At 37.6% G+C, this 12,782-nt stretch overlaps 1 protein-coding gene across 14 annotated transcripts in view; it reads left to right on the top strand.

Moving 5' to 3' along the window:
• Positions 1 to 12,782, top strand: part of CDC42BPB (CDC42 binding protein kinase beta) — a 90,989-nt gene that overhangs the window by 66,393 nt on the left and 11,814 nt on the right. For 4 of the 14 annotated variants that reach the window (XM_030275036.4, XM_030275033.4, XM_030275035.4 and 1 more), the window contains exons 20-29: positions 427 to 521; positions 609 to 688; positions 2,126 to 2,176; positions 3,253 to 3,342; positions 3,767 to 3,856; positions 4,227 to 4,332; positions 6,680 to 6,816; positions 7,418 to 7,557; positions 9,094 to 9,175; positions 12,319 to 12,535. In XM_030275036.4, the coding sequence (XP_030130896.2) occupies positions 427 to 521; positions 609 to 688; positions 2,126 to 2,176; positions 3,253 to 3,342; positions 3,767 to 3,856; positions 4,227 to 4,332; positions 6,680 to 6,816; positions 7,418 to 7,557; positions 9,094 to 9,175; positions 12,319 to 12,535 (1,088 nt within the window). The remainder of the gene's footprint in view (positions 1 to 426; positions 522 to 608; positions 689 to 2,125; positions 2,177 to 3,252; positions 3,343 to 3,766; positions 3,857 to 4,226; positions 4,333 to 6,679; positions 6,817 to 7,417; positions 7,558 to 9,093; positions 9,176 to 12,318; positions 12,536 to 12,782) is intronic. The other 10 variants (XM_030275042.4, XM_030275041.4, XM_030275038.4 and 7 more) reach the window with 5 other exon arrangements.

Raw genomic sequence — 12,782 nt, 5'->3', positions numbered from 1 at the left:
GGGTATCTGAGAAAAAGAAAAGGTACAAGAGCACATTCAAAGCAAATTCACTACCATTTCTTCAACTAACTGGAGAGTTAGACATGTTCTTGGGAATTAAGAGTCAAAGTACTACTACAATAATTTTGTTTGGCAGATACCTGCAGTGATAGCAGAATTCTTAAGTACAATTTTAGATATCTAGTCAAGTAATGAGGTGTCTGTTCAGGGGATAAGTAAAATTAATAATCCTTTTTAAAAATCACTTTAAAAAACCCTAATGCCCCTCAAAAAACCCAAGCATAAACCCCCCAAAAATCCCAAACCAACGAAAAGGCTTTTTCCGAAAGTCTGAGATGTGGGACCAGAAATGAACAACCTTGTGTACTGGCATTCCTGCCTTTGAAACATTTCAGATTACATTTTGATCATATTTTTTATTTTTAGTAAATTAAAGGAATCAGAAGCAAAAAACAGAGAACTGTTGGAAGAGGTGGAAGGTTTGAAGAAAAAATTGGAAGAAAAATACAGAACAGATTCAGGTAATTAAATTTACCATGTTCTAACAGAGTTCTAACACAACTCGTGATGTTGCCTTTTAGCTAAGCCTATTCTGCTTTTGGTTTTAGGTCTCAAACTTCCAGACTTTCAAGATTCCATTTTTGACTATTTCAACACCTCTCCTCTTGCACGTGATTTGACTTTCCGAGTGAGTTATTACATAAAATAACTACAAAATTGAGATAACTGAATTATATTTTTATGTGAAAGTAACTCTTAGGCACTGTATGGCAGATTGGTATGTTGCATATTAGCCAAATCATCGTGGCACAGAATTGGATGCCCATTAGTTGTCAGTTTGCTTGGCATTTTGTAGAGAAGCTGGCATCTCTGGCAAATATTCTCAGAAGTTCACTTTAATTCTTTCCCATTCTAGCTCCTTTGGTTAGATTAATCTCAAACATTTGCTAAATGAAATATATTCAGAGGGTTTTGGAAATGTTGGCACGCCCTGTTAAAAATAAGGAATTAAATGCTTTGCAGTTGGAAGATGCTGATTATTACAAGAAAAAGCGTTCACACAGTTCAAGGAGTGCTTAAACAGATTTCTAAAATGGTTGGCTCCAGATCTTAATGGAGTGGTTAGAGGAGAAGGAGCTGGGAAGAAAATCAGAGGACTCCCAGATGTTGGTAGAATAAGTTTATCGTGACACACCCTGTGATCCTTAGAAAACTAATCATTCAAATCACAGCTCCAAGTAGGCGTTTCACTTTAAATGATTAGTGCATTCCCCGAGGAAGCAGCTGTTAAATGCAACATTGAATCACATTTCCTTACTTCATGAACTCTTGATCCGTGAAGATTTTTCTGGGGTTTTTAAAAATTTTGTTTTGCAAAGCATAGACAGTTTAGGATAAAACCAAGGGCTTGAACTGTAACAATCTGTTTATGAAGTGGAGTTAAAGGGGCTCAGCTTAAAATCTCATCAGTCTGGTTAGATATTCTGTCTGAGATGTCTACTCTCTTTTTTATTTTTCTTTTTTTTTTTTTTTTGTTTTTGAAATGGCACAGTTGCTAAAAAGAAAAAAGTCTATGACATGATGTGATATTTTCATACAGTTTGTGTATTTGCTGTTCTCAGTCACAAAATGGCTATGCTGCCTTTTTGTTGAAGCAGGAAGATGTGCTTTATGGGTGACAAGGAGGGAAGAGAGAGAAGCATGATATATGCTACTTTCTCAATACTAGCTTTTATCTACTAATCTTGACATTTTAAAACATTGCTTTAAAAGTACCAGATAGATGTAAAACAGTAACATGTAAAATATCAAATCATAACTAAATAAGGTTCCATTCAATGGATCGTGAAATAAATATATATTCTCTATGGAAATGCAGGTGGTATTTTCTGATGAATTACATTAAAATTGCTGACACCGTACTTAATAAATTACATTAACTTTTTTTTTCCCCACAATTACTTATAAAGATATTTTGTATCATCTGCTTTGGGATTAATTTAGTTTGAATGAGTTTCACTTGGCCATATAAAATTTTATTTAGCTAGTCAACTAATATTCTATCTGAAGTTTTCCTGTGGGTGATAAGCGATCGTTTTTATCCCTCATATCTGTTACAACAAAGGATTCTGTTTCTTCTTCGTCTACATCTTCTCTGCTAGCCTTTTGGGAAGAAGTAAGTTTTTGCTGGTAGTTTTGTGTCCTTATTTTGTTGTGACCTGTCTTAGTAAGAATGGCCCTCTAAAACTAGATATTTTTCTTCCTTAATTTCTCTGTCACTTAATCCACTAAACCTCTTCAAGGCTTACTGTCTTATAGTTTGACTATATGTAAAACTAAAGCTGAATTACACAGTATTTTGAAATTGTTCATATTACATAATGGTGCAATTTGATCTTAAATGGCCCAGCCCTTCCAATCAGTTTTGAACAAAACAAAAATAACAAGTATCTGAACAAATTTAGTGAGCTAACTGGAGAAGTCTTCCTGTCTAAACTGGCTGGGAAGTGAGTGATTCATTACTTGTTGCCTTTAGTGCTAATTACATCATTGATGTGAAGTCTAATCTCATGTTCGTTAATCACAGTTTTCATGATGTCCTGAGAGTACAGTAATACAGAATCCTACTTCCACACCCAGCTGCTTTAGCTCTGCAATTGTAGCATACTTCCCCCTTGTGCTGGCAATTAGTAGTTGCTAATTTAAGTGTGAAATTAATAGATGGCTTGTAATGGATGCTAGCTTTAAATATTAGTGAAATATAAGACACTGTGATTAATTAGACATGATTCTTTTAATGACAGAGGCCAATAATTCTTAAACCTTTTTTAAAGATTGAGTATTACTACTTTAAGATTTTTTCTTGTGGCAGACTTCCTGGCTTCTGTATGCTAGAAAAATCCTAGTGTAGTAAGCTGCCATGAGAAATCAGCTATTTTAGGGATGATTGCCAAGCTACTCAAACATCATTCCATACCTGGAAGCAAGAGATTAGACGCAGCCTTGCTGGGAGAATACAACTGTTAGAGCATTTATGCTGTCTGCTGTGAGATTTTGCATTTCAGTACTTCCAGCTTTTCCATCAGGTGTCAGGGTTTGTTTTGAGGAAGGATCTTTTCTCAGAGTGGATGTTAAATGTATGTGTACTTCATATAGAAATCAGCACCGGGTCTTGTTTCCATTTTGTTGACACGAGGAGACTTCATCAGATATGTGGTATCTAATCTAACATGTTTGCTGTCCCTTTTGCAGACCAGCTCTATTAGTGAGCAGGAAATGCAGGGTCCCAAGTCAGAGGTTTCACCATCTACTTCAGTTGTAACTGCAGAGCAACCACAAGAAGTAAGAGACCCGTTAATTTTACCCTGAAGAGTAATTCACCAGAAAGCCTCTCTGTCTTGTTCATGATAAACACATACTGCAGCATTCATTATGAAGAAGCAGGATTGAATGCTGGATATTTGCAATGTCTCAGTGTTAATTGAACCTGGTTTGAGGACAGTTGCAAATGAAACCTTTTCACTGGCTTTGTGTATGTTGATGTACCTCATTTTCATGTTTTCTGTATTGCTGCTTGTTTGTTAGTGTGCAGGCTTTCCTGTGAGTGCTTTAAAACACAATCTGTTTCTCTTAAATCAGAATGGCAGTGTTTATGATGATTAAATTTTTGATAATTTTCAAAAAAGGAAAAAGGAAATCGGAACAATAAGCTCTGCCGCCCCAATCTTGAAACAAATTCTTGAAGCCTTATTTTGCTCAATTACAGTTTCTTGTGATTCAGGAACCAATTCGGCTTCAGAGGATGCCTGCTGCTCCTTCCCCCACCATTCAGTCCATTTCTCTAGCTGTACCAAAGGTAGGGGGACTGTGCTAACCTTATTCTAAAGAACAAAGGAAAAAAATATCATTTATAAATTAGCCCTCTGTGTTTTCTTGTCCTGTTTGGGTTTGTCATGTGTGTGTTTTTGTTTTTAATCAAATGTGGGTTTTGTTTTGTTGGAGGGGATGACAAAACATGGTTGTAGTTTTGGGTTTGAGTGTCTTTTGGAGCTGGAAATAAAACTGTTACTGTTGTCTTGCAGCACCTGCTGCAAGATGCACTTACATAAAGGAAGCGCAGGCTTAGTGATGTACACACTGATACACTGGAGGGTGGTGGCGGGAAATGCTTGCATTACTTAAGTCCAGAAAATGAAGTTATTTTTTATCCTGAATGTATCTTTCAGCCTAAAGCTCACCAGCTCAGTATCAAGTCGTTCACAAGCCCCACTCAGTGTAGCCATTGCACCTCTCTTATGGTGGGATTAGTTCGCCAAGGTTATGCCTGTGACGGTGAGTTGGTGAAACTTTTTGTAAATTTTCAGCAAGCCCCTCAAAAAAGCATCCCAATGTATTTTAAGACAACCATTTCTTTGGGGAGGGAATGAGAGGGATGATTTTCTTTTCTATTGCATCACAGCATATTCCTGAAGTCTATTTAGAAGAATGATGATGCATAATGAATGTGCATAATGGTTTCCTTGCATATTGTTAATTAATTCTACTACCATTAGTGCTGTTATAGTGCAAGGGAGGGGGTAGGGAAGACAGGACTGGTTTCTTTCGTTGTACTAGAGAAAAGTGCAGGAATAATCCGGTGACATTAGTCTGATTATGTCTGTTTTATGCTATTCTGGTCATAAACCCCATATGTTGGGAGGACTGTTTGCTCTATTATTTGGCCTGTAGCCTGTCTTGCAGTTTTATTTAAAATGCTTTCTCTGATGCATGTATCACTATTGAATTCATGTTCAAGTATGTGGAGGTATTTTCATTTGAAAATACTTACTGTATATTGATTAGACACATGAGCTTAGTTAAATAGGCCACAAATCCATGTAGTATACATACTACAGTATAAATAACTTTATTTCTGTGTCCAGCTTAGTTCTTGTTAGTGGCAGCCTCTCCACTGCCTCAGTATCACTTATAGACTGCCTCATCTGCCCTTCAGGGCTTTTTTCCTGTCAGATCTTCTGGTGGCAGTTCTCACCCAGGAGGACCTGTCACTGCCAGCACTTGCCCCGGGGCTGTCTTTTGTCTCCTGTTGCTGACAGTTCTGAGCTCTTGTTTTGTATCTCTTCTTGCAAGCTTGAAACTGTCTTTTTCCTTTAGTATAGCTATTGGCTTCACTCTTCTTTTGTCTTGTGTATTTTGATTAAGCTCTGCATCGTTAGTTTTCCATTTTGCCTAATCTACAGCAGTTCTTAATTGCTACAGAAAAAAACTAAATCACATTGATATAAAAATAGAGATGACTCCAACAGACCAAAATTTTGCCAAACATTCCCCTCTCAATCACTTGCATTTCCCAGTTCCTCCTCTTTCTAATCCTGGAGACTATGGATACAGCTACACTGACAAAAGACTGGAACTGATTCTATCCTGTGGATTTTCCCTATTCTGTAACTGTGAAACCACAGTCCCTAATAATCACGATGCCTCCTCAAAGAGCTGAATTTATTACCTGATCTTGGGGAGCACCTACAGTATTTTGTGTGTATGACTATTTGATAACCTCTGCCCTCCTGGGAGCAGACAGGAGCTCAAAGAACAAGCCAGGCAACCTGATCTGGGCTGCCCCCTCTGATGTCTCTTCCCTCAGGCATCATGAGGAGGAGGTTTTTTGCCCTGTCTGTGGCTGTAGCAGAAGCAAGCTGTTTCCAGGTTTTTTGGAATCCTTGGAAACTTCTGCAGAACAAGATGTGCCTAGGATATCTGCCAGATTCTCACTTCTGAGAATATGGTTAGGAGGAAACAGAGGAACAGAGGACAGATCAGAGTGTTGTGCCCCTCTCTTCCTCCCTTCCCAAGGCTGCTGGTAGAAACAGGATAGCTGGGACAAACAAAGCAAAATCTCAGTGGAAGGATCTCACCCCTAAGCTGTGGGTTAGGTGTCTTGATATAACACATTAACTCATTCCACAGTTCTTGCAGTCTGTCTCATGTGAAATAGCATGTATGATGAGGTTTTTCTGTGTGAAGTGCTCTGTAGACAAGACCTAGAGACCTCTGTCCCTTGCTGGTGCAGCACAAAGTGGTGCAAATGGTAAGAAAGCATGCAATGCTAGTTTGCTCCTTATTTGAGCTTACTGGAACTCCCAGCAATAGGTATATATGGCTCTTCCATCATGCAGTATTTCAGTCCTTGTCCCTGGTTTCTACTTTACTTATGCTTTATTTATGTCTATATCTTGTGTTTAATAGTTTAACCCTTTCTGGGTTTTGATCAGTTTAGTTTTACTTTGTCTTTGCAGTGTTCTTGCATATGTGGATCAAATGAAACATCTGTTAGCACTACCCTGTAATTTTTATTCCTTCTTTATTAATACTGTTTCTCTTCCGTGACTGAGTTAGTTAGTGCTTAACACCAGCAAGGCTGCCCAACTAATTTTCCTTGAAATGTGGACTCAGTTCCTGTCCTTTATGAATGTAATAGGCGAAAAAGAGGAAATAAAGGCACTTTGGGGAGTCTCTTACAATATGTGTGTGTTCACTCCTTCAGCATAGTGAGCTATTGCAATATTTGACTGCCAATTTCAGTGTGATTAATTAACTTGCTGAGTGTAGACTATGTTAATCACCTGTTATGATTGCCTCATACACATATTTCACTGTGAATTTTCTCTTTTGTACTTAGTGTGTTCATTTGCATGCCATGTTTCCTGCAAGGATAGTGCACCTCAGGTCTGCCCTATACCCCCTGAACAAGCCAAAAGGCCCCTTGGAGTAGATGTGCAAAGAGGAATAGGAACAGCCTACAAAGGTTATGTCAAGGTAACAGTCTTTTCTTCTTGGACAAGAGAAGAATACTTAACTTCACTTACAGCTCTACAGCTTGGATCCTCTAAGTATGTTCAAACACATCTCCTAATTAGTGCTAAAGCCATTTAGCATATAGATGGCTTTGTGTGCCATCTATGTAACTTTTTATTTATTTTATTTAACCTTTGTTGCTTTAGATGTGGGAGAAACACTTGGTTTTACTACAAGAGCTGAAGGTCAGTAGATTAGTAGCTACAATGTTCATAAGCAGCAGGGGGAAAAAAGAGAATGGTTTAAGAAAGAATTTCTGACATTTTTGATGTAAGCATAATACAAAAGTTAAACTGTCCTACTATTTTGGCATTGGTGGAATATCTAAACCTAGTATCTTTATACAAGTCTTAAGATATTTTTTAAGCTGTAACAAGGAATGATTGTGCTTAAAAGAGGAAAAATGATTGCCTGTTTACTTGATATTTTTTATCCTGTTTTGAAGGACAAGTGGAATGTGCTCTAATTCCATTGATCTAAATATAAGCTTTTCTAAATGTCCTGCTTTCTATGTCTTCTACATGTGCTTACATGTAATAAGCAATCAATTATTTACCTGCAGGTCCCAAAGCCTACAGGAGTTAAGAAAGGGTGGCAGAGGGCTTATGCAGTTGTCTGTGACTGTAAACTCTTCTTATATGATGTGCCTGAAGGAAAATCCACCCAGCCTGGAGTTGTGGCAAGTCAGGTCTTGGATCTCAGGTTTGTATTGCTGCAGCAGAGTAGAAATCCTCTCTACTTTTTTCTTAACAGGAGTGTTTGTTCCTAGTATACAAGAAATTATAAGATTTTGAGAGCTCTGGCCTAAGAAGATTCATGTATTTAGTACATAAACTGCAGCTGAGTTTAGGCTGATCAAGTTGGCTCAACAAGAAATCACTTAAGTGATTTTACAGTCACTCACACTGCAATCACCAGTATTCACAGCATTGGCATGCTTCTTCCTAGAATTCCATATGCACCTGTAAAAAGCAAGTATCTATTGGTAGATTGCTTTTCCCATGCACTCTGACCTCATCGAGTCACAGACCATCCCATACCCAGTAAGTTTAGGAATGTTAGAAAAATTTAAGTAGTCTGCAGAAAAGCAGCAACTAATTTCCACTACAATGGCTCTGACCCTGCCTTTTAACAGGAGTTTTTACTTCAAGGGGAACCATCTGAACCAGTGAACTCTGTCTACCAAGTATCAGAGACTTATGTTGATCAGAGTAACCAAGGAAGTTCTTTTATTTCAATTTATGGAAATATCAAGAAAGCGTAATACCTTTGTACCTGTGATGACTATAAAGTTCACATTCACAAGCACCTTGATTTTTATTTTTTCCAGACAGCTGTACCGTGGGGTTACACCAGTACTGCTGTGCTGTTCTCACACTCACTGGGAGCTGTCAGTGTCAGCTCTCTGACATGCTGGCAGCAGGAGCAGGAATGTGAAGTATTGCAAATAGCAGCATTCACATCAGTACATTGCTTGAAGCAACTCAGCCAGATACCATATACCAACTGTCCCATGCTTTATCTGCTTATTGTGGCTGCCCCTTTGAGGCTGTCATCTGAGGGTTCTCAGATGTTTTTAATAGATGTTAACCATCACAGCTATGAATTCTAACATGGGCAAGTTGCAGACATTAGTGTCATCTTTGCACTAAAATTGGCAATTATGGTGATCAACTTGGTCAAATTCAGTTTAAAAAGGCTAGTGTAGACAAGCCCTCTGGGGTGGAGCACTCTAAAATGCAAAAGTTTTTCTGATGTCTGTTTATTTTACTGTAATAGAGAATAAAATCTAGCTGTTTTGAAAACCCTTATTTGAAACCCACAAACTATAATTATGTTGCCAAGAGCTTTTTATGTGATTTTTCTTTTTTTCCAAAGGCCCCTCTCTTGCTACACATTGAGGTATGAATTATTCATTTCTAATGTGTCTGCTGGGCTGGAAGAGCAATATTCTTGCTTCTAATTGTAGAATAGGTGTGGTTAGACACTAAAACTACACAAAGCCACCCCGCTTTACTTCAGGTGGACTGAGATACACGTACCAGATGCTGTAGAGACATAACTGAGGCTTGTGAGTTGTTTGGGTCAAGGATGGTTAGAGCATAACAAAGCAGTTGTGACCTCTGTGCGGTGTTAGGAGATTGCAGCCTATTGAAACAGTGGTGATACCAATTAGATTTTGCTGAATATTCTGTGTATGTGCTTGTATGTGATATTCCTGTTCTCTTTTCTCACTAGAGATGAAGATTTTTGTGTGAGCTCTGTCCTAGCGTCAGATGTAATACACGCAACACGGAAAGACATCCCTTGTATATTCAGGGTATGAAATACTCTTCCAGAAAATACCACTTAAATACCAGTGTTTAGTTTTGATAATGGCAAATGCTGTCCATATCTAATGCTGATTAAGTTAGGTATAAGTGTAAGAATTTACAAGGGCTGCTGATATATGTAGAAAAGCAATATAGTGTTCCTCTTATAACTAAAATGTAAAGAATGAAGTTCTTCTTTAGCTGCTTCATTATATATAAAGTTTGTCACTTTTTTTATTTTCCTGATTATAATTCAGTATATTTTCTCTCTTTATCCATTGGTATTACCAGATTCTGTTTGTTCTTGCTTTAGGAACCAATGCTGTAACACGATATTCTGAAACTGATGTAGTTTCCTGAATTTCATATTTAAGTATAGGAGAAGAAAAACAAAATAAAATAAAATAATTAACTGAGCTATAATACCCCCTTTAGTGTATGTTCTATATGAATGCTCTGTTTCATTTTTAACAACAGGAACTTAATTCCTACATTTTGTGTGAATCATATTAAATCTGGAATTCTAAAATTTAGAAAACAATACATTATTAGCCAGGATCTATAGTCCCTTACATTTGAATACAGAAACTCACTGTTTGCTGCTTCTCTGATCTTTACCAATTTAGAATCAAGTCAGGAAAACATGGAACGCAAAGAGCTGTCAGTCAGTTGCAGTCCCTATCATTTGGTCTTTCAGGATTTTACTTGGGAATTGTCTTTACTACTTGTCTGCCTCTGTGTCTCTGCTTTTCTTTTTTTTTGGTAAAAATATGCTCTGCAATGAATTTTCATACTTTGGTTTACTACTACCTTTACCCTAAGTTTTCTCTTGTTTGTATTTTGGCTTTTGGGTTTTTTAGTTTCTATCTCCCTGCTCTCTTCTTAAATTAGCAAACATGGAATACTGTAGGAAAGGACTTCTGAGGAGAAAAAATATGCTGTGCAGAATGATGGTTCATTTATTTAAGAACAAGGCATCCATACAGTTCAGCCTGCCTGACTTCCTGCTCTAATTTCTGCCTGCAGTTTTTAACTGAAAGGGCATCTAAATAATAAAAATAATTGTTGTCAAATAACCCTGTGTAAAAATACTTGTGTGGTTTGATATACCTCCATGGTTTGATCAGACTATCCCCTGCTAAAGAGATGTGATGAATTAACTGGAAGTATGAACAAACATGATGTGTGACTATATCCACTTAGGTGGGGGACCAGAGAAGATGCTGAGTTAAACCTATTTTCTCAGTTCTTTGTCCTCCTTCAAAAGTAGGAATTTCTAAAACTGGACGCCACTAAACCTGATCGGGAGAGTCTCATCTCAGTTTCATTTAGTTCTAGATCTGCATCTTGCTGACACAGTCACATAAAGTAGCTTGTACAGAACAGTTTAAACTGTTAATTCATGTCATCTGTGTAAAAATGTGGTCCTTCTTTTGTATGTGTCATTGCACATAACACATGGTGGTATTGATGGCCTACAAAAGACAGATTTTCATTTCTTCTGGATATTCTACCATCAGAAAACAATACCAGAATGCTGCCAAACACTAAAGTGCTCCCACCTCTGACCCCCCATGAATTCAAGAAGAGTAAGAATTTGTCTCAGATTCAAACATTTCTCCTTGGTAACCAGTTTTTGAAGCTGGATGTTAGGTCATGCTGACATTCAGACACTGCAGTCTTAAGTTCTACCATTGATACACATTTCTAATAATAGTGTAAGAGTTGGCTGTAGTGGAGTGCTCCCACAGCTTAGCAGTCCAAGTCAAGAAGCCTTGAGTTTTGTAGCAGATAATGGATTTTTGTATTATGAATAATGCAATGTATATTATGACCAACTGCTCGCTTTTTTTTTCTTGCATTTTACTATATGTAAGTTGCCCGCTTCAATAGATTGAGGAGTAATATATACTTCAAAGGGAAAATAATTGCTGGAATCTGGTTTTGTTTTGTTTTCTAAACATTACCCATTATGCCTCCATCTGTCTTTAAAATATTAATGCTTAGTTACAGTTTAGACAGGAGCAAACCTTTATGCAGGGTAGTAAGAGCTATGAGCAGTTGCAACTACTCCGTTCTTTCCCTACCTCCCTTCACCTCCACCTTTATCTTACTTCTCAACTTCTGTCTTTGACATCCTATTGTCCCAAGTTTACTTTCAGATATATTTTATCTTCAAGATGAGTGTTACTGTTTCATTCACTCTTCCAGGAATTGTGTGTATGTGTGTGCTGCATTACCACAACATCCATCCTTACAATGATTGTCTTATAACAGCATGTAGGCTAAAGTCTGATATTCCATGTTACAGCCTTCAGATTTGCACTTTTACACCTTTTGTTGCTTTTCTTCTGTTTAACTGCTGTTACTGGAGTCTGTAGTAAGGGCTGACCTAGCTGTTGGCCTGTTTGTGGCTGAAAGTATGGTTCTCATGATACATAAACCCTTTAGTCTCTTCATGCAGTACAAAAACCCAAAATATTAAGAATTACTGCATACATTCTTTAGGCAACAGAAGTTCCTGGATAGCTTTTCTACTTAAAACAAATTCTGCTTTGAGATCTATGGGATGATTTAACTGAAAATTAAGTGAACCATAGTGATTTTCTTTTAACACAGGGGCATGAGAGAATGCAGTACTTCAGTCTCAAATATTGCTTTCCTCCAGAGCTTTGAATGCAGATATGATGTGCTCTTCCCCTGGACAAATATTTGGAAAATTAGATATCAAAATCTAGAACTGATGATAGCAATGCCTGTGGGTTTAAATCAGGCTCATAAAGCATGTGTGTCACTCTCAGTAAGTTATGGTTGGGTGGCAGGGAGGGATCAGGACAAGCAATGGTTCAGAGCAGGAAGGAGCCTTTTACTGCCATCCATTGATTATTGTAGCATTCCCTGCCCATATTTTAGGATTCAGAATATTTAAGCAAGGCTGAATACTTCTAAGCAAAGCCACTGTGGCTTCTGCAGTGGTTGTTTTTTGGTCGATTTTTTTGAAGCACTGTGGCTGTATTAACTGTGTTGTGTATGTCCCTTGCATACATCATTACATTGTCATGAGAAAGTGTCGTTTATTTTCACAGTTCTGTGTGATAAAAACAGCTTTTATTACTCTAACTAATTTCACTGTCTCTCTCTCTGTTTAAAGGTGACAGCTTCTCTCTTAGGTTTGCCTTCAAAGTCTTGTTCTCTACTGATCCTGACAGAAAATGAGAATGAAAAGAGAAAGTGGGTTGGAATCCTAGAAGGGTTGCAGTCTATCCTGCTCAAAAACAGGCTGAGGAACCAGGTTGTGCATATTCCACAAGAAGCCTATGACAGTACACTGCCTCTTATTAAAGCAAGTTTAGCTGCTGCTATTGTAGGTATGTTTGTTTTAACTTTTATCAGTGTATAAAGGTTGGAACTTTTAGATGGGCTTTTATAATGAGAGCACTGACATCTTGAAATTAATTCCTCAGCTGAATTCCTTCATAGGAATTTAATAATGGGCGAAAAATGCTAATCTTGCATTGATATTCAGGTTTCTTCATCCACTTGGAGAAAATAATATTGTTGAGTTGTTCAGCGGGTTGTTTTAGCAATATGGTACTTAGCATGCTTTTGACAGAC

Source organism: Taeniopygia guttata, chromosome 5 (assembly GCF_048771995.1).
Source record: "Taeniopygia guttata chromosome 5, bTaeGut7.mat, whole genome shotgun sequence".
Classification (NCBI taxonomy): Eukaryota; Metazoa; Chordata; class Aves; order Passeriformes; family Estrildidae; genus Taeniopygia; species Taeniopygia guttata.
This window is presented reverse-complemented; position numbering and strand designations above follow the sequence as displayed.